Source organism: Acanthopagrus latus, chromosome 17 (assembly GCF_904848185.1).
Source record: "Acanthopagrus latus isolate v.2019 chromosome 17, fAcaLat1.1, whole genome shotgun sequence".
NCBI classification, from domain to species: Eukaryota; Metazoa; Chordata; class Actinopteri; order Spariformes; family Sparidae; genus Acanthopagrus; species Acanthopagrus latus.
Genome location: NC_051055.1, coordinates 16,925,921 through 16,950,022, shown reverse-complemented (window position 1 = coordinate 16,950,022; position 24,102 = coordinate 16,925,921). Strand labels below are relative to the sequence as shown.

Here is a 24,102-nt window from a genome sequence, read left to right as displayed (position 1 = left end):
GCTGAAATAGGCCTAAAGAATTTTTCGCCTCATCTCCTCAGCCTTACCTCCAGTCGAGTGAAAGAGCTGACAAGGTAGGAAAGAGCTGACACAGAAGTCTAATTCCATGAGAATGAAAACCTCGTACTCATCAGAGGTGCAATTTCTCTGCTCCATATTTTTTACAGCAGTAAGGGTGAGGCAAGGAGGCGGCGGGCCAGGCAGCGTGCAATTTGCACAGATTTAACGAGCAGTATGGTGATTAATGGTGATTAGGTAAATTGTTATTGTTCTATGTACATTTTCACACCAAATCTATAGTTAACAAGGGGGGAAAATTCTCCTAACAAGGCAGGATGCTATTTGTACTCACCCCCCCCACTTCAAACTGCCTTCTGGGATACAATGTCTAGATGAATCTATTCACTTAGATCCATGATTGGTGAAAAATAATTACGAGCCTGCAGCGGGCCTGTTAGATCAGTAGCATGGTAACTAAATTTAATTGAGGTCTCGTCTGTCCTGCCAGTCGAGTGGTCTGTCTGCCTGTCTCTCTGTCTGGCATTCATATTTCATAGGTTCGTTTGCAAGAACAGACATCTCTGTTTTGATTTACTTTGGGATATTGTGTTTTTTGAGCACTCCAGGGAACATCAGTCAAACTGGTGTTATGCTGTTTGGATGAGATAATTTCATCCGTGGGTTTTATATGCACTCAACGGGATATCCATCAAACTTGTATATGGTTTATTTAATTTATGAAGGGTATGTATCAAAATCTACAAATAAACTGTTCATTTGTTCACTATGAGGTTTCTTTTGATCTAAATGTTCATTCTTAAAGGGAAACTCCACCAATTTTCCACATTAAAGTGTGTTTACAGGTCTCGGGTAGTACTCCTACATATGTGAAAAAAATAGTTTAAAGGCTTTTGTGGCTCCAGAGGAAGCTGCGCGTGATCTGATAAATTGCCTCCAGTGATGTCACTCAGTAGCTAAGTTGCATTGTGGGTAATGTAGGCACCAGGTTTTGTACACCACTAGTCTAGCATCGCACTTCTTTAACACCGTAAGACTCACCATAAAAAGTTCAAAAACAAATGATTAAAATAAATACATAATACAGAGATATACCTTCTTAATTCTTCTCATTGCTTTCATTACCCAGAATGCAACTTAGTCACTGAGTGACGTCACTGGAGGCGATTAATCAGATTACATGCAGCTGAGTCATAAAATGCCATACATGCAGTAGTACTCCCAAAGACCAATAAACTTTTCTTTAATTTAGACTTAATTATACTTTAATGTGGGAATTGGCGATGTTACCCTTTAAGGCTTTCATTGAATCAAATCTGTTTTTGGTGCCATGGTCTGCATTTCTTCAGCACAAACCTAGTCAGTGTAGTTCCATTCAGTTATTATCGCATTGTATGGCAGTTGTCATTGTTACCGGCAGAGTCAGTGCATCTCAGTTGTTTTCAGACAAACACATTCGCAAAAAATAATGCAGCATGTCATCTCATGATTACACCAATGCTGTCTACTGTTCATTCTTTCGATACCACATTAAGTTATTCAGTATTATATTAAGTGTTCAAATGGTGATACACAGGGTGGCTTTTATTGGGAAGCCGCCACAGGAAACATAATGTATCAGTAAACCTGTTTGTTGTGTTTTTTGCAGACACACAAACAGTCATTTTCATTATTTCTTTGACGGCGGATCAGTTTTAGATATTGTTTGAGGTAATGAAACAAGAAAGAGCAGCACATGTGAGCTGCCAGATGCAAAGCCGCAGGTGACAGGTTACACACCTATTGCGAGGAAAACTACTCGTGCTGCGTGCAGCATGAAATCAGTCCGTGGTCACAATTATTACTGACAGAAATTGTATTTATTACTACAACAGGAATTTGTTTGGCTGTGCTGTTGGCAGACACACCAGTTGCTCTTCTGTTGTTTTTCTCCGACAAAGACGCTGCACAAGGTGTGTTTTTTTTTAGTTTTTATACTGCACATGATGTAGCCATGGTAACAACTATTGTCTATTTATCAAGCAGGAATTCTAAACAATTATTAACTTTTATAGAATAAAGCTTATAAAAGCTTTTTTTATGAGAAAGTTTTAGCATGTATTGAATGACAGCCTGACTCCAGTGAAAAGAATAATGGCTTTGCCTTGAATCGTCTTTTCTGCGAATTACCTTCAATTTAAGAATACATGAAGTGATACGAATGTATGAAATATGCATGTGAGCATCTGTGGGCTGCTTTATATGAGTAACCGTCAGTTTAGTGTTGACAGCCTCAGCACAGACATGTCTCTCTTTGCACCCCGTGAAACTATGTTTTCTGGTGATTTCCAACAAACCGCAATAAAGTTACCTTGAGAGGCAGCGGGGCTGTATTTGCTGCCTGTGGTGTGGTTATTGTGCCACCTCAGTCTGAATGCAAACCAAACTAAAGAGAGTGAATTGAAAATAAACCACTTGAGACATGTTCAATATGAAAATGTATTTGTTTAACAGTCACTCTCTCTCTCTCTCTCTCTCTCTCGTTTACATGTCTGTAGGTTTGTCTGGCCACCCGTCTATCTCTGTGTCGCCAGTGGATGGTAATGCGGAGAGAAAACATGATTTCCAGGGATTTGCTTTGAATTGAAGTGTATTGTGATGTTAATGTAAGAGCTTTGTTACTTAAATTTCTCTATAATTGCAAAGAAAAAAAAAAAAAAAACATTCTCGGTCCGGGCTGATTCAGAACCATCCAGCGTTTCCGTGTCTCTTGCGTCCCTGGAGAAAATACAACCATACATACTGTCAGCGCTGATAAGACACACCAGCTCCTCGTGCATTCTGCTGGCTCATGTAGGTTTTTAATAGAGAAAGAGAATTATTCATTGTCTTCAACAGTACACTAATCTGTTAGGTCTGTAAAACCGCACTTCTATTTGCCATTCTATGTGATTCTATTATGTTCTATTGTGCTGAACATTCCTGCGCGTTCACTCGACATTGTGTTTCCAAAAGGCAGATGGCTTGCTAGCAGCGATAAGGAACAGACGTTTAGCAGATAAATGAATAAATAAAAATGATGATTGGGTGTAAGATGTAATATTCATATACTGCCAAGCTGCCATAAGGGACACAACTGTGTTTTCTTTTTTCTGTGCATTTGTGTGTTTGTGTGTGTGTGTGACAGAGAGAGACAGATTCTTCCATTGTGACACAGTTCACCTACTTTTCAGTCCATCCCATTTAAAGTCTTATCCTGTTTTAAAGTGTGTCTTTAAAGATATGATATGTAACATTTCCTGGAAAATTACCAGGACATTCAGAAACAATGACTTTAAAGGTTTTTATGTTCTTTTTTGTAATTAAGTTTGTAATTAAGTTTTTCTTTTTTTTCCAATTTCATAGTGGGTCGCGTTGTTTTCATCATGGTAATGGTTGGACTTGACCTTTGATGAGTTGTGTGCTTACATTATCCTAAATGATAAACATGACGTGAATGAAACTGTATAACATTACCTCATCTTTTTTATTTGTTTAGTTTTTGACTGAGAGGTCGCTAGTGGCAGAGATAACATACAGTTTAACATCCAAATAATGGATGATGGCAGGTGCGTTTAACGGATACAGCTGTTTGAAACTGAGATAGCTTTCAGTGTGCGTGAACATGTGTAGGTCCTTGTGTGTGTGATAGAGAGCGAGAGACAGACAGACAGAGAGAGCCGCTAAGCGTGTCCTTGTCATTCAGGAAAATATATTTTGAGAGAAGCACAAATAATTAATGACTTGGGGCAATCACGTATTTGAGAATTCAAGCATGAATGATTTGTATAGATGTGTTTACGTGTGTGTGTGTGTTTGTGTGTATTAGGGTTTGTGTGTCATGAGGCAGCGTCCTTGCTCAGGTGCCGGCTGAAAAATGCAGCGCATGCAAACCTGAAATGGCAGGTGTCGGCAAGAACAGGTGAAAATCACACACTGAATGATGCATCCTGCCTGTGCGTGTGTGTGAGAGAGATGCAGAGGATTATACGGAGAGAGAAACCTGATAGAAAGCAGGGAATGTTTATTTTTTGACAAAGGCTGGCATTAAACTTGCTGTTAAAACAAATTAACATTCTATTTCCTCTGAATCTATCCGCTCCAGTGTGCAAATGACTGTGCTAAAATATTCCATTTGATAAAATTGACCCCGTTTAGAAGGGCACAGATGGAAAAGGAGCGGCGAGGGAGACATGCAGTTTAAATTTGCATCAGTTGCAGTTCATGCATGTGCGCATGAATGTGTCTGTGTGTGTGTGTGTGTGTGTGTGTGTGTGTGTGTGTGTGTGTGTGAGAGAGAGAGAGAAGGACAGAGAGTCAGGAGGAGAGACAGTTTTCACAGTATTTGTGGGTTAATTGCTGTGTGACCATGCTGAGAGCAGTGAACTCCGACAGGTCAAGGGGCCAGGCGTGGTCCTTTTCTGATTGGCTTGCAGAAGAGAAGACGTATAATTACTCAGAATACCCTTGCCGATGACCTTCATATTCAGCAGAATAATTCGAGGGGCACATTGTATGGATACGATGCACAAATGCACACAGAGTTTCCAGGCAATCAGTCCGGAGCTTCTCCAGTTTGAAACCAAGCAACGTGGCAGGTTTTTGTGCTGATTGGTGCATTCACGCTGATGTTCCTGATTTCCTTTCAAGAAAGAAAAGAGAAAAAAAAAAACACTTGCAAATGTCAGATGATCATACAGTGAGCAAGATGACAAGATACAGCCCAAAGATTCAAGATTCAAGATTCAAGAAGACTTTATTTATCCCGAGGAAAATTGTCTTGCAACAGTTGTAAAACAAAGTGAGAAAGGAATACAAAAGTAATAAATAATGGTAAAGTAACAAATAAATTAGTTACTAAGTACACAGAATGCAATCCAACCGCGAGCAGCATAAAACTGAAAAGAAAGTACACAATAAGATTGAATAAAGTGACAAGTGGTATAAAGTGAAAAAAATAGTAAATTTAGCAGCAGCATGAAATAGCAGCAATTTACTAAGTCCAGTGCAGGACAAACTTTATGCGTGAACGCGTTCACGTGTGTGAAAGGAATCACTTCATATAAGAACGTTTCTCCTGGATCATGTGGATCTCAGTAAGTGTTTTGTTATGAGTGTGAGTGTGTGAGTGTGTGAGTGTGTGAGTGTGTGCGTGTGTGCGCGTGTGTGTGTGTGCGCGAGTCAGGACACTAATCCCCCTGGCTTTGTCCGGGTCACGTATCCTGTCAGGTAGCCGTGGAGATTCAAAGAAAGAGCCGATGGAACGTCTTTGTGTGAGCAGAGGAGTGTAATTAGTCCCTGACTTCCTGAGCTACAGATTGACATTTAAGTGTCATTCACAGTCTTCGCTGCACAAGTGTGTGTGTGTGTGGTCCCCACAAATGATGATTGGATGATGACAGGTCCCCATGACTTAAGAAAACCAGTATGTGTGTGTGTGTGTGTGTGTGTGTGTGTGTGTGTGTGTGTGTGTTTGTGTGTGTGTGTATGTGTGGCATCTGTGCCAGAATTCAGTAGTGTATACACACATATGTACAGGCACAAACATGCACTGTAAGCCTCGGGACGTCACCCCCCCCTTAATACTGTATGTCATGTATGACGCTGGCCATAATCTGACTTGACACGTTATGACATGATATCATGTCATCATAGCTGGCAGAGCCGAGCAGAGACAGCCCACCTGCTATCAATACTAAATGGATGAGGAATGTACATTACGCAGTGAATCGTATTGTAATGTATGGTGATGTTTCATCCCAAGCTGAGTTGTATTGTATTGTATGGTAATGTTCTGTATTGTGTGTGGAAGCGCGCTGTGCCTTTTGGAAAGACTGTTTTGTATTTCACTGTGTCTGTCCCGAGGCCAGTTTACACGAGTGCAGCTAAGATGTCCTGAGGACTGTCTGTAAACGTTAAGGTTACTCCATATTCCTTCATGTACATGTGCATGCTTTCCCCGTACAACGTGTCATGTGTTATCATAAGCGTGCATGTGTACGTGTGCCTTGCGCAGCGTTAATGCCATGGAGGCAATGTGTGAAAGCTGTCAGAGAACATCAGGTTCCTAAAATAGACGCTCCCAATGGGAAAGAAATGGGGAGAGAGAGTGAGCCAGCAAGGGAGAGAGAGAGAGAGAGCAAGAGTGAGCGGAGTGGGTATTCGCATTTACGAGACAAAAAGCTCAGATTCTAGGACAGTGACAGTGATTAATTATAGATTAGAGACTACAGTAAATAAAAGAGCACAAACATGCACACACACACACAGCGACAAACACACACACACACACACACATACACACACAGACAAACACAATTTCTTCTGGAGTTTCTGAGGAGTCTCTTGTTGACGCCGTATGCTAGAGGAGGGCCAAGTATACAGCAGGTTCAACTAATATTAAAAGTCCACCATAAAGAGGTTACATTTTTTCTTTTTTTGGTCTACGGGTGCAAAATCAGACGACTACCACTGAGATACCGAGGTATCCTGCAGAGGGAACAAAAGACCCAAAAGCGCTCGTAAAGTATATGACCATAAATGACATAAAACAGTATTCACAGTGTCAAAGACAGAGCGCTTAAATGTTCTGACACCAAAGAAGTTATATGTCTGAGATTAAAGGTGCATTATGTAGTTTTTGGCAAGACATTTTAATCAGAGGAGAAATAACTTCACTTTATGATTTTATTCTCAAACAACCAACTGTCTAGCTTTAAACTTCAAATTGTTTATTCAATGAAAACAATTGATAATTACCTCATTATTATCATTAAAAATTCTGAATATGAATTTCTCTCCAAAACTACATAGTGTGCCTTTACATTGTTTGCTTTTTAGGAATTAGGACTCTAATGAGTCTGTGGGACTTTAAGGACAATTTTAGGACATTTGTTACTGACATGATTTGTCAACATTAATATAAGAAAATGCAAGAGGTCAGTGTTTCTGAGAATCCAGGAGCAGATGAAGTGCAAGGATTTGAGATGTTTGCAAGTCTAAACAAAATCATGACGATGCATGATATTCCTTTCAGATTTCACTAAATGTAAAAAAAAAAACTTTAGCACTGACCATTACTCTAAGTCTGCATTAATGTCCCATCTTACTGGAAATAATACCCACACAATGAGATCTGAAATGAAGAAAATGTGACAAAGCAAGAATTAGTGAAAGTTACTGACTCACAGACCTTGAGAAAAGTTCCATAGTCATTGTGTGATAATGCCTCTTAGAATTTTCATCTCAAACTTGATCTGCGCATTCACTGCCTTTAAAAGTGGCATCAAAGTGACTTTGATAAAAATTCATGAACACCTGGATGATGGATGGTGAGTCAAGCAAATATCATGTCTACATATTGATTTTTCGCATTATACAGCAATGAAAAGAAAAAGGCGCATCAAAGTACTTAAAACACAAAAGTGTGGCTTCTAAAATGATCAGCGTTGACGTAAGCGAAGCACAAATGGTGTGGTCCTGTTGCTTCTACAGTCTTTTACAGCGGGCACATTGAATAAGCTGCAGTGGCTCATGGGTCAAGGTAAATATCGAGCCATAAAGAGTGATTCATGGTATGGTGACACATCTCATAATGATTCCCTTCAATGTATCCTTGCAACGGTGATTCAGTTGTCTACAGACTGTATTCCAGAGGTGCGTTTCCTCACATGCACGCACACTTCCCTCTTGTATTTTTCCTTTATTCTCACACCAAAGTAATACCTCCTTCTCCCTGTGAAAAAAGGGGCTGTCAAAGTTTCAGGTCGTGTTATCCCCCCTTTAAATGATGAATTTCAATGTTCCCACAGTAGGTATATAGTATGCAAAAGAGTGATTGTGTGGGTATAGGGGGAGATTGAGGAGAGACAAGAGTTTAAGAGACTCTTTTAAGACGACACAGTGAGATGAATCCTTTATATTAGACGGGAGGAAGAGCGAGTGATAGCGTGTTTAGTGTGGGAGAGAGAGAGAGATAAAGAGAGGGGGGACTCAATCATCAAATCATCATACACTTCTGCCAGGCAGTTGATGAGGGAGTGTAAGCCCCCTGCTATCTCGGCTATTCCATACCAACCCTCTGCTTTCCATACAGGAGTGGTGGATAATTAAAAGATAGGCTGATAGCACCGGAGAGCAAGAGGGTGACTATGACCTTATCTCTGTTCTCCCTCACTGTGACAGTGATTAAAATGGAGACTTTTACGGAATCCTTCGCAGGATTCGTCCAACTGCAGTTTTTTTTTTTTTTTTTTTTTTACCCCGCTCTCAGTCCATCAACAAAAATCATTTTCAGTCGTAATGACTCTGCTTAACAACACAGAAAATAGGACCTGTTAAAGACACGGGATATTTTATGGGTGCAATCATGGGAGCCGTTTAATTGCTTCGGGCCGAGAATAGAGAGCTTGACGGCATTATCGTGGTCTCAATGTAACCAAAGCAAACTCCTCAGGGGAGCGGTTACACTCGTTATTTATTGTACCGCCGTAATTATAGATACTATCATTTATTTTCAGGCGGATACTGCGCGTGTTTGCCTGTTACGGTGGAAGAGTGCGATTCTTTCGGGATACAGCGAATCATAAGCTGGCATGAAATTGTCGAAGTAATGTTCTAGTCTGTTTTGGGTATGAGGCGATGGGCTGGGGGTTACTCAAGGTTCACTCTCAATATAGCTGTCTTGTTCACTGTCAATTGAGCTCCAGGTGAGGTTTTTTTTTTCGTAAGATGCTCTGTTAAAGCCTTTTGTGTTTGTTTCTTCGCAATTCAAAGAGCTTTAATGGTGCGATCAGACCCCTTTGCATCGCCAAAGCAGTGAGAAATACCACCGCAGTAAAGGTAGAAAACATCAATCATCATTTAAACATAGATTGCAAATGATTTATCCCAAGAGGAGTCGCTGGTGTGTGAGGAAATAAACGTATACACTCTTGACAAACGTCTAGATCCTTGAAACTATGTGAGGTTCAAATGGGGAAGGGAGGATCTTCGGGTTCATTAAAAGTCGTCTTGCTCTATTGTTCACACGGCGCAAGTTTTTGTCGTGATCAGGAGTCATGGAGTCACTGCGGTTCTACACCACATGGCTGATCAGCTGCAGTAGGTCACACGTGACAAGATCTTTCACCATTTCTTCTTAAATGGATGTCCACAAGAAGCAAGTGGTCCAAACTGTTGGTCACATGACGTGCATTTGTTGAGTTTCCTTCCTCCTTCTGGACACCTTTCCTCCCCAAGTCCATGTCTGCTCTCACTGGTTGTAACTCGCTGCATGGCACCTGGATCCATCCCCATCATGACCAGATTTTTTCAGCCTGCTTGATATCTTTCAGGCATCGGTGAGGCAGTGGCAAACTCTTTGATTGTGTCTTTGAACAGTTCACACTCAGCGTTCGAGCACCAATGTGCAAGCAAGAGGTAAACACTTCTGACCCAGGTTTTTTTTTTCTTTACTCAATGCACAAGATTGTTTGTTGCTCGTTAAACAATACTGCCTGGGAAGGCGCCAGAAAGTGACTGGGAAAAGGCAGGCACTTTTCACAAACTACTTGTCAGGCAAACCATCTGCCTATAATCGTCTATCACAGGCTAACTTAAAAATGTATCAGTTAAGAAGAGCATCTCTTGCTCATCTTGCTTGTTCGTATATAAAAACCTCTTGAGGAGCGGCCATCTTTTTTTTATCATAGGAAGCTGATTGGGTCAGCCACTGTTCCGCTACAAGCACATAGCTTGAAGCCTTGGTAAGACAGACAATGGAGCCAGTGGTTCACATATTGTGTCTAACCACGTTTTTACCCAAATCAAAGTAAGAAGTCTGCAAACTTCATACACTGAGATGAAGGATAAAGCGGCGTGACTGAACACCCCCAGAAGAACTTGCTAAATGAACACTGAGGTGTAATTTCTGTGTCAACTTCTGTCTCCGAGGTAAAGAATTAACTTTGAAACTGCACTCTTTTAAGTCAACAGAGATGAGGAGTCTTTTAAGTGCTCACAAAAAGAAAAGATCATTTGAAAATCTACAAATCCCTGGACGAATATGCAAACCCCATCTGCTGATGAAGCTCCAAACAGCTCCTAAATGGACCTTGAGGTGAAAATGTTTTATTAACTTAACCGAGTAGTTTCAGTTGTCTAAATTAAACAGAAGCTGACCAGATGGAGATTGGAAAAACACTCGTGTGACTCGTGTCTGCAAAGCTGCGGCTCGCGTTTCTCTTCTGACTCAGTGTTTGATTTTGGTGAAAACTTGTCCATTTGTTAATTCATGTGTTGGAGGGAATGAGCGCAGCTATGTCAGCTCTGCCATGAGAACGGATTTAGTTCTCCATTTTTTTTGTTGTTTTTGACTTGCTCTCCTTCTTTTCTTCCTCTAAACCCATTGACCACCCTCGGTCACCTCACGCGCCTCTCTTCAGCCTCAGAGATAGACAGATCAATTTTGTCTGAACCTCGGCTCTCCCCGTGTGTTTTTGAGTACCTTCATAGCTCCTCTTTCCCATCCTGTCATCCCGCGACCATTCCCAGCGCCCCCCGTCGTAATCCCTCTCTGTCTCTCCGACTCTCATTCGTTCACTCTGCTTATTTTTCACTCTCTACTTTCTGTCTCTCATTCCAGTGCATAGCCTCTGCTAGCCTCGGGGTGTGTGTGTGTGTGTGTGTGTGTGTGTGTGCGTGTGTGTGTGTGTGTGTGTGAGAGAGAGAGAGAGAGAGCGAGAGAGAGAGAGAGCACTGGTAGAGATTTTCTAAATCCCAGGTAAGAGCAGAGCTTTTCTGCGGGAGAATTTCATTTCAACACCTCTCATCTTGCACAGAGCGCAGGAGGATAGGAGTCTCCCAGTTATGAATCCAATAACCATTGTGTGTGAGTGTGTGTGTGTGTGTGTTTGTGCGTGTGTGCGTGTGTGTGTGGGCAAGACTGAGGCCTGTTTATAGGATTGGAGGTTTCTCCCATAAACTCAAACTGAAGGTCAAAGAGAAAAAGAAAGAAGAGAGAAAGACAGAGACAGCTATGGAGACAAAGGTAGGGGTGTGTGTGCGTCGCTTTTGCATGAACAAGTGTTTGCGTGTGTGGGGATGACAGGGGTCAAAGACTGAGTGTGTGTGTGTGTGTGTGTGTGTGTGTGTGTGTATGTGTGTGTGTGTGTGTGTGTGTGTGTGTGTGTGTGTAGGGGGTGGGGGTGCAGAGTCAAGGTGGCATGATGACACACAAGCACATACTCACTGTCTATATGTTAATAGGCCTGCAGTGACACACGAGCAGGAATGCTCTTACACACACATTTGTGTACACCCACACCCACACACACACACACACACATGTGCGCCCTGCAGCTGAGAGGGAACGAGTGTATTGAGTTAGAGAGCTGAGGTCAGCTCTAAATCATTACAGGTCACCATGGCAGGCCTGGCTACCAGATTAGATTAAAGTCTAGCTGATAGACCCAGCCAAGCACATTAAAACACACACACACACAGGCACGCACACACTTGTGTATGGAATAAACACAAATAGTGGATACCCCGGAACATTAATCACAGAGAGGCCGGGTGTAATGTGCTGTGATGTAGCTTTGGTTTCTTGTGCAGAAAGCACCGCAGCTCCCTGACCCCTGCACAGTAAACAGCCGTGCGACAGATAAAAAGCAGTCCCAGCGGAGGAGTCTGTTGGGAAACCGGCCTATTAGGAAGTTGAAGAGACTGATTAGATTAAAGCGCCGTGAGACGGGTCACTCTGCTGCCTCCTCTGGCTCCAGAGGCTCTCGCCGCCCCGGACGACAGGCACGCACAAGCGCGGGCCCGAGGGCTGCACGTTCGGCTCTCTGGGAAATACGACTCCTTTGTTGATATCAAAGAGCGTTTGCGTGTGCGCAGGTGGATGGAAGAGAGGGCGGAATGAATAGCGGAGCGGCTGCTGTTTATCTGCGTGGCATCTCCGCTTTCAGGCAGGGGCGCGAGAACAACACTATAAAGCTCCCCCCCGGTGGGCTATACGTTACAGCGAGCTAAGACGGGGCGCTCTATATCTCGCCCTGTGTCTCTGTGTGAAAAAGAACAACAGAGTGAAAGATGGAAGATCTCCCCTGCCCCCCCCACCCACCCACCCACCGCCACTCCCGCGCTATCTCTTTCTGCCCCAGCAGCACGTCTATCTCTTTAGGTGATGTATGTCTGACCTTCAGTGGTGAATTTGCCATTTGCTGCCAAGTGGATCTTTAACTGCTTCCATGATTCACGTGACCTCACTTCCTCTGACCCTGCTAGGCGCTGCTCAGGGTGGCTGGCTGCCAAAAGAGCGAAAAAGGGGGCACTGAGCCAGGCCAGATAAGGGCTTCTCCAAATCAGCTCGCACCGCTATGATAGCTCTCCTCCCTCCTTTTCAACCCTCCTCTCCTCTCCTCCTCCCCGATTATTGATGTGGCGGGGCGGAGCCTCTGCTTCCGCTCACCATATTTAATCTTAACTGTCACCACTTTGAAGTACAATAACGGAAGATGAGAGGGCTCTTGAGTGTGCTCCTGTGTTTGCCTAAAATTGACTGAGCGCAGTGTGTTTTCCCACTGTGCTCAGGAATGAACCGGAGACCCCATCAGCAGACCTTATCTATTATTTACACAGCAGCACTGATATTCCAATAAATACGCTAAGCTGCCATTCCGGACAACTTTCTACTGTCACAAACAAGCGAAACATAGTCACGTGCTCCCTCTCTCCCTTTTTTTTTTTTTCCCAATTCACAACTCACAATGGCAAACAAGCAAGGGGTTGATGAGAGCTGTAAAAGTTCACGGCACACAAATAAGAGGAGGAAGAGAAATGCACAAAAACAGGGCAGGAAGCTGATGGAGGCACACACTTGAGGATGATGTCATTCACTCTGGACAGATTGTTTCAGATTCCTGTATTGGTGCTAACTGTGGCGGCCATTACTTTCATCTGCAGCACAATATATGCTGATTGGCTTCCAGGGAGCAAGCCAACGGATGCAGAGGGGAGAGAGGGCAAAAGAAAAAAAAAAAAAAGAAAAAAGGGAGAGGGGATTTTTGAGATATGTGGAATGAATTGCTGTGGAGGTGCATTAAAAACTACCTTCCCGAATCTCTTCCCCCAGCAGGACTGCGGCAGCATGCAAGCACACAGGGTGAAATGCACGCCGCCCTGTGAATACACACTTCTACCCGCATATGCATGAGCGAGAGTTGCAGTCTCATTAATTAATAGTGTTAGCGTGGCATCGCACCTTAATGATCCCTATCTTCCTCTCGGTGCCTCTGCCTCTGACACCATTTCGCCTCGACTGCGGGGTCCGGCAGGGTTCACGTCAGGACAGAGCACAACTGCACATATATCAAAGACATATCAGACCATTTTACCAGAGGGTGACTAATTGACTACCACCGCCCTGGAGATCAAGTCCACATCAAAAAAGCCAGGTTGTCAGCCCTGACAGGACTGTGTCTGGCTCTCCTCCCATGTTTAAGCCTCGTGCCTCCTCTGTGCTTAAAGCTGAACAGAGTCATAATCAGAGCCGAGGCTACGCCACCACTTTTGTTCTGGGTTCTGTCTCGACGGACCCTTCTGACCAGATTTGACCAGCTTTCTTATTTCCTATTCCTGCGCCTGCACCTACACCGCTCAACCATGAAACCAAAACTAAATATAAATCATCCTTTCTCTTACTCGGTCATTCTGATAGCCGCTCCACACTCCCTCATTTGTTCTCTTTATTTTTTCCCCTCCATCCCCTCTCCCTCTCCCTCTCTCTCCCTCTCTCTGTCTCTCTCTCTTTCTCTCTCTCTCTCTCTCTCTCTCTCTCATATTCTCTCTTTCTTGCTCTCCACCTTACACAAACACAACTCTAATAAATTGTGGCACTGGTAATTACATAGAACCCACCGGTAAATTTCACTTCCATTTACATTTAGATTACAGAATATTTCATTCCTATCAATCTGCAGTGCAGGACCAATGTGTGGATGGCTTCGCCCATATGCAGACACAACTGTTCATGGCATTTTTATATTCTCACTGGCGCGTGTGCTGACACGCACGGCGGGAGAGCACATATGCTGAGATATATAGACATACTCGAAGCGCACACACACACGCACGCACGCACGCAGGTGAGGAGATTAACACACACACACGCACGTCGCAATAAATCTCAATGTTCAGCGGCACACATGGACAAATGCACATATTACAGTGGTAAATCTTAATTTCACAGCCTGCACATTTATGTATGCAAGGATATATATACGGGCACACATATGGAGCCACTCACAGCTGATGGTCGCTTCAAGTCAAACGACGGCTCGGGTGTGTTGTGTTCATCAATCGACTGCAGTCTTTTGAAAAAAAAAAAAGGATGTTCTACCTTGAACTCTGTAATGTTTATTCGCTGAAAGAGTTCCCCCATCCTCTCTCCGTGAAACTCCTGTTTGTATGAGCGGGAAAGAAATGTCATTGCGGGAACATGTGTCTGCCTTCACACTTTCTTCCGAGTCCGTTGCGTTGTATCTGCACCCCGGTGCCATGGTGACTCTTCAGAGGAAACATGCTCCCGTCCCACACGCAGACGCTGGAACACACACACACACACACACACACACACACACACACACACACACACACACACGTTTATTTTTTCTACAACACTTCTGGAGCATAATACATTCAGATGCAATCTCATCTCACTGCGCATAAAAGACAGCAATATGAGCCCCAAACCTAACTGCAATATTTCAACGGTTTATAAGGAGAGAGAAAAAGAGCCAGAGGCAGCAACTGGGGAAAACAGATACCACCAAGCCTTCTCCCTCTCTCTCTCCCTCCGTCTCTCTTTTTCTCTCAGTCTGTCTCGCCGTATGTCTCTCGCTCTGACTCTCCCACCCACCCACCCACCCACTCCCCTCCTCTCAGTGTTACTGCATCATTTCCAACAGTAATGAGTGCACCAGGAGCAGGGAGATAGCAAGGGAGACGGGAGGTACTTCAGGGAATTAGAGTGTTTAAAATATACACACAACGGTTTGCCTCTTGTGGTTGATCAGTGCAAATATCCCAAATGCACCCAGCACAACCTGAACATATTGCATGACGCGCCTGACATTAGAGGAACATCATCAAATCATACAAAGGAGCTCCCGTTTTTCAATATCTATCGAGGAGCCTTAGGTGTTTGTGCCACTGTTATTTTTGCTTTACCTGATTGTTCAGGATACACTCATTACTTCTGCTGCTTCGCTCCCAGTGGCGCTCCGGGACACAGAAAATACATTACCTAGCAGTGCTTAAGTGTATGACACATTAGCTAAAGCTTTTGCCAGAAGATAGTATGGAGGTAATTTCTTCCGTAAAATTGGTTTCCTTTTTCTTGTGTGGGGAAAGTGTATTCCCAGGCGGTAAAGTGTTTGAGAACAAGCATAAAGACGGTGTTTCCATCATCGACACAGGATGTGCCAAGTGTTTGTATGGGTTCATATATGTATGTGTAGGTGAGCGTGCAGACGTTTTCTCTATTCAGACAGCTTTATTGTTATTAGGGAGTTGTGCTGATATGATCTCCTCAGGTTCAGGCCGGTGGCTGCAGGAGGAAATTGGCACGACGGGGAGATGTTTGAGTTTAGGCTGCAGAGCAGCGGGAAACCAACAAACTGATAATGCCGGTCATCGGGACAGATCAGCATCAGTACAGTGTAAATAGCCACACACATACGAACACACACTGTTTGACCCTCAGGGTTACAGTGGACTGGCAGAAGATCCTGGACAGCTTAGGAGAAAACAAATCACTGCAGAGAGTTGAGTCTGAGTTAGAAAAGTGAAAAAAACAAACAAACAGCTGTAATCGTGAAAGAGCATGCAGACCTACAGACTCAATCAAGAACACACAATCAGCACAACAACAGGGTAAGGAAAGGGTGCACCAAAATGTAAAGGCGCAATTTGTAAGATCTGGGTAGAATTTTAGTTTAGAATATTCAAAAATGAGCTAAGATTACCAACAGAGTGTGAAGCTACTGCGTTATGTCAGATTAAGATGTCTATTTATTGTGTTGCGTAAATGTCTGCTGAAGTTAGCATGATAACTAGCTAACCCCGGTTCATCCTGTCTCATAACACCTGATCAGCAGCAAGTGGTAATGCTGCACCCTATAGTTTAGCAGCTTCTTTCAAATTCTGTCTGTTTCCTACAAATTACACCTGAAATTCTATTTAGGCTTGATTATTTGGATTTTTAATTTATATTGTACATACATCTTCATTCCCAACATTTATGTCCCCATCCTGTGAAACCTACATATGTATATAACTCATGAGCTAAAAACAAACAAAAAAACTGCCTTATTTCCTGCTTTTTCAGGGTGCATTTTTCAGATAATTCTATCAGTCTTCAAATGGTACGGAGATGAATAAGCAGGGCTTTTAGTGGACAGCAACCCTGGACAGTGTTGAGAATAAAATAGTGAGAGGAAATGTATTTGTTGGTTTATTTATGACAAAAAAATAATAATAAGTCAAAATGGATTACATTCAATACAAATGAATACTGGAATCAGCCTGTAAAATGAATATTTTCAAAATGTTATTATGAAAACATTACTTGTTAGAGATCACAAAGAGATTAAAGACATATAATGAAAGAGCTTTGAGGTTATTAAAGAAGCAATATGTTAGTCTCATTCTTGGTTAATTTTAATTATATAAAAAATTCCATACAACTATCAGTAAGTATCAATAAAATCATGTTGCGAGTCATTTTCTGAGGTTAGTATGCTAAGTAGTTATCTCCTAGCTGCTTCGGTGCCCCAGGCTCCCGGTCTGCACAGATTCAGCCAATGGAAGCATTAGCTGTACGGCTAACTGAGCTAACTAGCTGACAGTTAGCAGCATTTAGTGGTTTCTCGGGGGATCTGCTGCCTCCTAGGGTATGAATTTCAACAGGTGGCCAATGCTCACAAATCTCCCCAAACCTTTGCAAACTAGCACTAAAACATGAGGCCAGTGCTTGTCCTCTCTGCACTGGCTGGCTGATTAACAGTTGCTCTATAAACAAATCCAAGGTTACATCTGTCTTTTGAAAGAGGTGCTCTCCTGTTCTGCATGACATCGCATCGCATCAGACCCGCTGAAAGAAAAAAAAAAAACGCAGGTCTGGGTTACTGAGTTCACTTGATAAGAATCCAACTCAGTGGTTGTATGAGAACAGACATGCACAGAAGCCAAACTCTGCATGTTGTGCACACTTGCATGGTCTGTCTGGCGCATGTTTGCCCCCCATGTTTGTCTTGCAACATCACACGCAGTCGTATAGCTCTGCACACTCCGCCGATCGCTAAAGCAGAGGGGGAATCCATCACAGGGGAACGCCTGTCCACGGTCCCCTGAGAAACCACCAAGGGTCACCATACTAGTTTAAACAAACATGTTAAGTGCATGTGTGTGTGTGTATGTGTATGTGTGCACGATCATATAGAAGATGAGGGCATAAGTCCAATAATAAGCCCCGTATATGAGGAGTATAGACAGACAGATCCATGCTTCATTCTCTCTGTTCACTGTAACTGGGAGCTGCAGAGTCCCCCAGGAGCGAACCTCTCATGTGTGAGGGCGTGGAGATAAATAAGAAACAGCGCCATCACACACTCTCTTTCAGTCGTAACAGATCAAAACCGAAACGCAACGTTGCTTTGAATAGCGTAGCGCTGAGACTGGTTCATGCTGCGGCGCGGGCTTCTACAAAGGGCCGCGGTTGGAAAGGGCCGAGGGGTGGCAGGAACCCGGCCCCCGAGGAACCGGACAGAAACTCTGTAAAGAGCAGGAAAACGCTGTGGAATGAGAGAATGAGTAGGCTGCAGGGGAGCAACAGCTTGACAAAGAGCAGGAGGCTGTCGAGAATAATATGTTTTGCGAAAGCTGCGGAAGAACAAGGATCGGCCATGTTTGCATTAGAAGTGTTTGGAAGTTCAATTGCTGCCTCAGAAACAACCAACAAGCCTTTTTTTTTTCCTTTTTTTTCATCTTCTTTTTGTGCAAGGTGTCCTTTGGGGTGTTTGTTGAATAAAAGATGGGATAAAACAAAGTTTTGCTGGGGCTCCTTTATTCTTTGCATCAAAACAACAACAACAACAACAACAGCAGCAGCAGCAGCACCTTGGTCTCATGTTATTTTGATTTAGTCACTGGAGGCAGATATTTAAAGACCCTAAAGCCGAAATTGATAGCTGCACTAAATCCGAACACTCTTGACGTGGGAGGATAAGTAGCCTATCAGGGAGAGACAGCTTTGCTGCAACGTATCTCATCCACTGTGGCACTTGTCCTACCTCAGATAAAACATGATAGCAGGATGTTAAAGGAGCAGTGCGTACAGTTTAATCAGAAGAGAAGGATCTCTGTTGAGTCAACAAACAATATCTCTTTGTTTTCACAACTCAACAAACTGAATAAACACACTGACCTTTAAGGATAAAACAGTCTCATCAGGTTTTACTTTGTTCACATGTGGCGGACGTTGCCACCTTTTTAACCTCAAACAGTATTCTGGGGACTTTATTTTCCTCTGAGAACGGCTTATTTTTATGGTTATGGAGAAAAAAATTTTTGCATTTCTGTAATTATCTCATTATAACTGTAATTATCAAAATCCTGAGTTGAAATTTCTTCTCCAAAACTACATAGTGCCCCTTTAAGTTGCTCACTTTGCTTAAATGTAGTGTGAAACTGAACGATCCCATTCCAGTTATTTAAATTTCCAAATATTTCATTTAAAAAAAACAACAACAAAAAAAACACTTGCTAAGTGAGAGAGGGGCAGCTAACCATCATTATCCTTTTATTCATAACTTAATTAAAGGGGGCACGGTGTGACAATGTGTTAATCACTTTTTTTATTGGCCATATGCAAGCAGACTGTGGTGTTACACAGTAAATGGACCGTACTTAGCGACCACTCAAAGCACTTGAGAATACAGGTCAGCATTCACACAATGGTGTGTGGTGCCATCTGGAATCGAACCGCCGACCTTCTGATTGGTGGGCAACTGTTTTAATAGGGGGGCCAGGTTGGGGCCGGCTTTTTTGTGGGGGGGCAAACACTACCCGGGAAAAAAAGACAAATCCCTCATTTAGACAAGGGACAAATGGGACATAAAACAGTATTTATAATTTCAACAGTTTTGATTAGGTGGTAAACTGATGAGACACTTTAGTTCCGCCTTTCCCCTCAGTACAGAATAATTGAAGGAAATCTGTCATTGAACCACCCTGTTCTCTACATGAGAAATGAGACCTAATTGCCTTCTTGTAAGGTTTTTTAGAGATGTGTTCAAGTTGTCAATTGCTGCTGCTCTGTGGACTTCTTTCTGAAGGACTACGTGTCGGATATCACGAGCTGGAATTTCCTAAACTGCGCAGTGGCCCTTTAAAGTGGCGCTAACCTGAGGGATATCATCTCTCTGCGGCTGCATGTATCAGAGAGAAAAGTTGGACTCCCTCCCCCCCACTTCCCTGTCCCCCTGTGTCCTTCCACCTCCTGTTTACCTCTGAAAACCCGGAGCTGTCTGCGGCGCTCAGTGTTGACGTTGAGCACAAAAGGCACCCTAATCCCGGGCTGAATATGCATGACGCGCCGCGCGGTGCTGTGGGTGCTCTCAGCTGAATAGTTTCAGCACCGCGGCGGTGAACAGCGCCATACGCCGCGGAGACACACTGAGAGGCTCAGCTGCAGCGAGTTCCGAGCTGCTCTTTGACGGCACCCGGCGCAATTTGACAGGCCGAGCCCGGAGAAAGCGCCTTTTATCTGTAATCAAATCATTACACCCCCGAGGTTGCGACTGAGTGAGGTTTCCGCCCCCCCCAATGATGATGCCCGAGACATTGCAGGAAAAAAAAAAAAAGCGTGGCGCTTTTACTTTGATGCCCTCAAAAGAAAAAAGGGAAAAAAAAAAAAAAAAAAGCGAGAGGGGAGACTGGCTGACACAAACATACTGTCGGTGCCTCGTTTGCGGGTTAAATCACGCACGGTGACACGTTGGAAATAAAGTTTGTCCCCACAGCGCGCGAGAAGAAAAAAAAAAGATGGAGAGGAAACTGAAAGGAAATAAAAGAAAGAAGGGGGGGGGGGTGGAGGAGGAGGGGGGGCACTTCAATTTTGAGTTACTCAAGCACAGCGTGGACAGAAATGATCCCCCTATCCCGGACCCACGCACGGCCACGGGCTGCACATTACAGGCTACAGCAGACAGGAGTCCGGTCCAGTGCAGCCCCGGAGAGAGAGAGAGAGAGAGAGAGACAGAGAGAGAGAGAGAGAGAGAGAGAGAGAGAGAGAGAGAGAGAGAGAGAGAGAGAGGGAGAGAAGGAGAGGGAGGGAGAGAGAGAGAAGGAGAGGGAGGGAGAGAGAGAAGGAGAGGGAGGGAGAGAGAGTGGTGTGTGTGTGTGTGTGTTTCTTCCTTGAGAAAGACTCTGAACCACTTCAGTCTGTCTCCGCTGGAGCCTGATAATAACTGCAGGACCGCTCGGGAGGAATCTGGCGTCTCCTTCAGCTCCTCGTGCCGCGGGATTCCATTAACAAGACGGGTGAAAAAAAAAAATCAAACAACAAAAGAACAATCAACATAGAGAGAGAGAGAGAGCAGAGCAGAGGAGGGGAGAGAGGGGGACAGGAGAAGACAGAGGGGTCAGATGTTTTCTCCTTCTTTCCCCCCGGACGTGTGCGTGGAGCGGAGGCGCACCTGCCGGAGTGCCCGCTCCCCTTTTTTCCTCACTAAAGATTTCGGGTGCTGCTGAGGCTGCTGCTGCTGCTGCTGCTGCTGCTGGACCGTAAAACAACAGACAGAGAAGAGAGGAGGGGTGAGCCAAAAAAGAGTGTGTGTCCGTGTGTGTGTGAGTGTGAAACAGAGACTGGATGGATCCCTCTCTTCCTCTGGCACTCCACAGGCGCTCATTCATTTATTTAAGCCCAACCGACGACAGCATGCCAAGCTCGGACTCCAGCGGCAGAGCTCGGTCAGTATAACATCCTCGTCTCCTCTCTCTCTGAGTCTGTCTCCTGCTTGTACTTTCTTCTCTCTCACGCACACACAGACACGCGCAACCTTCTCATCTGATCTTTTTTTTTTTCTCTCTCTCTCTCTCTCAATGCAGGCGCAGACTTCTCAACAGAGGACAGGAGTGAGTGAGACGTCCTCCGCCGCACCGGGCCGGTCGCGCTCTCACCTGCGCAAGAGCATCCGCGCGGGACTGTGGCGTCCTCCGACACACCAGGACCCGTCGCAGAGGAAACCCCGCCGTAGAAGCCTATATGGGCCCGGAGCCTCGTGAGGCCCCTGGGATGGCGTGCAGCGCGTGTTACTACCTGGTTATCAGCTCCACGCACCTGAGCAATGGGCACTTCCGGCGCGTCAAGGGAGTCTTCAGAGGACCGCTGTGTCCAGCCGCAACCAGTGATTCACCGGTAGGAGCACACGCAAGGTCTTGAGAGATTTCCCCTTAGGTGTGTGTGTGTGTGTTTGTTTGTTTGTTTGTTTGTGTGTGGGAGAGTGTTTTTTTGTGAATTTGAGTTATTGAGCTTGTAATAAAAAAGGGGGTGTGAGGAGAGAGAGAGAGAGAGAGAGAGAGAGAGAGAGAGAGAGAGAGAGAGAGAGCCCATTGTAGCCACTTTCCTCCACTTTCTCTTGGGGCTTGTTCATTATGAGAGTCAGGAAATTAGTGTTGTTCCCTTACAAGTGCAGGGAGATTATATATATATATATATATATATATATATATATATATATATATATATATATATATATATATATATATATATATATATATATATATATATATAAAAGAATGTGTAAACAGTGTGGGTGCAGGATATAAGACAACAACAGCAAGACCCAGTGGCACTGTCATCTTATGAGGAGGTGGATGACAGAGGCGGATTTTTTTACATTTATTTATTTGTTTTTGGGTTTTTTTTTTTTTTACAAGGGATGATCTTTTTTTCTTTTTATCGTGAGCCATGAAAGAAAGATATTTTTTTTGTTGTTGTGGGTAGAAGACAGTAGATGTGAATATTTTAAACAGAGGGGAAATTGGGCACCCAAGCATGAAGCCATTGTCCCTCCATGCCTCCTTGTCTCTCTCTCTCTCACGGCTGTGGGAATTAAATGAATCAAATTACATTAGTGCTCTCTGGAAGAGATGAGTTGCCCAGCCGAAAATAGCACTAATTACCTGGGGAGTGTAAGTCAGGTGAGTTTTGGCCTGTGAGTGTGTGTGTGTGTGTGTGTGTGTGTGTGTGTCTGTGACCTGTTCAGCCTGTTGGGGTAAGTCCATGACCTTTCCCCGGTGCCTGTGGTTCCTTTGAGCCACCAAAGTGGCATTTAGTTGAAAGCTGGCTCTCTGTCTGTGTGTACTTGCTGGCTATGTGGGTTTGCATATGTGTGTGTGTGTGTGTGTGTGTGTGTGTGTGTGTGTGTGTTTGTGTGTGTGCGTCTGCAGTTTGCACTTGCAGAGACGAAGAGAGAGCGTGTCAAAGTGAGACAAACAAGGAAGAAAAGCAAAGAAAATGACAGTAAATATAAAAACGAACATGATATTTTGGACTGTGTGATTCAGTGTGTGTGTGTGTGTGTGTGTGTGTGTGTGTGTGTGTGTGTGTGTGTGTGTGTGTGTGTGTGTGCGCGCGTGTGTCCCTGTGTGTGATGTGTAGATTCAGGAGCTGCTCTGAGGGTCTCTGGTAATCACACATTATTCATGAGCTCTTAATGTGAGACGAGACAAACTGGCGGAGCTGATGACAAGTTTGATGAGAAAGGAGGAAAGGAGCAGCTGGTATGTGTGCACGAGTGTGTCTGTGCGAGCGCGCGCGCGTGTGTGTGTTCGCACTCAAGTCATTACCAGTCTGTCATGTTCGGCCCGCGCTCGCTATGTGATGGGAATGAGCGAGCAGTGTTGAGCAGGCAGAGTCAGACTAGCAGAGACGCTGCAAAGAGTCCTCTTCACACATTTACTTGCAAAAACTTCTGTGCACACACAGACACAGACACACACACAACACAAACACACAGTATTTCCAGATGGGCTGAAATACCACCAGTGAATGAGATAATTAACCTACACTCTGGATAATGTGCATATATCTCAATTTCCAAAAATGAGGGCTCCCCTTGTAAATTTGCTGATTTGAATCATCAGTCTCTGAGCCCATTGATCTCCTTGTTGAGTCATTACTTTATTGCCCTTGTAATAAGTTCAGTCTCGACTCAGAAAGTCCAATTTCTCAGAGAGTCTAATTTGGATGTACTTCACTGACTGTATTAAGCATATCTACAATGTCAGCCTGATGGATGCGTTCGCCTATTTCTCAGACGGGCATGTTTCTGTTCATTTAAGCATGTTATGAAAATTAGTTTTGAAGAAGCTTGACACTTGTTTCGAGACGAGTAATACATCACGGCACCATGTCTCTTTTTTTTTTTTTATGAGAAATCAACCGGGCAAATTGGTGAACAATTGAATACCTTTTGACTGAGTAGATTTACATTCACCCAGCAATTTTGAGGGCCTCACCTTGTTTTCTGGGAAAATGTGATGGTACTGTCATTTTACAAAGGCTCCATTTCTGAGGTAACGTCAGCCACTCTCACTTTCTGAGAGGAACCGAGGCAGAGCACTCGAGAACGTGCATGAAGTCGCATCATCTGGAAAGTCCCAGAAAGATTCCACTCGAGTCCCTCAGAAAGAAATCCACAGCCCAACAGCGTTTAACAGCTTCAACATAGCTAACCAAGAGTCTAATTTATTTTTTTTATGTTACGTTACCGTCCACTCACATATGGCCAATAAAAAAGTGATAAATACACAAACTGTTACAAAGAGCTCATTCACTTGAGTAGTCAGCAACTGATGATGAGGGTGAGTTGCTGCCCGTATCAAATTCTTGGCGGTTCTTAGGCTTTTTTTGTTGTTGTTGTTTTGTTCTGATTCAGTATTTGTTAATAAGGAAACTTTCAGCTCTGCACTTTATATTATGTAAGGAAAATTCTTCCATTAGCACACAGTGAGCAA

General features: G+C 43.8%; 1 protein-coding gene across 1 annotated transcript in view; it reads left to right on the top strand.

The window, feature by feature from the left end:
• Window positions 1-20,552: 20,552 nt before the first annotated feature.
• Window positions 20,553-24,102, top strand: part of LOC119005357 (G patch domain-containing protein 8) — a 38,214-nt gene continuing 34,664 nt past the window's right edge. The window contains exons 1-2 of the mRNA XM_037072908.1: window positions 20,553-21,051; window positions 21,190-21,499. Of these exons, the coding sequence (XP_036928803.1) occupies window positions 21,347-21,499 (153 nt within the window). The 5' untranslated portion in view covers window positions 20,553-21,051; window positions 21,190-21,346. The remainder of the gene's footprint in view (window positions 21,052-21,189; window positions 21,500-24,102) is intronic.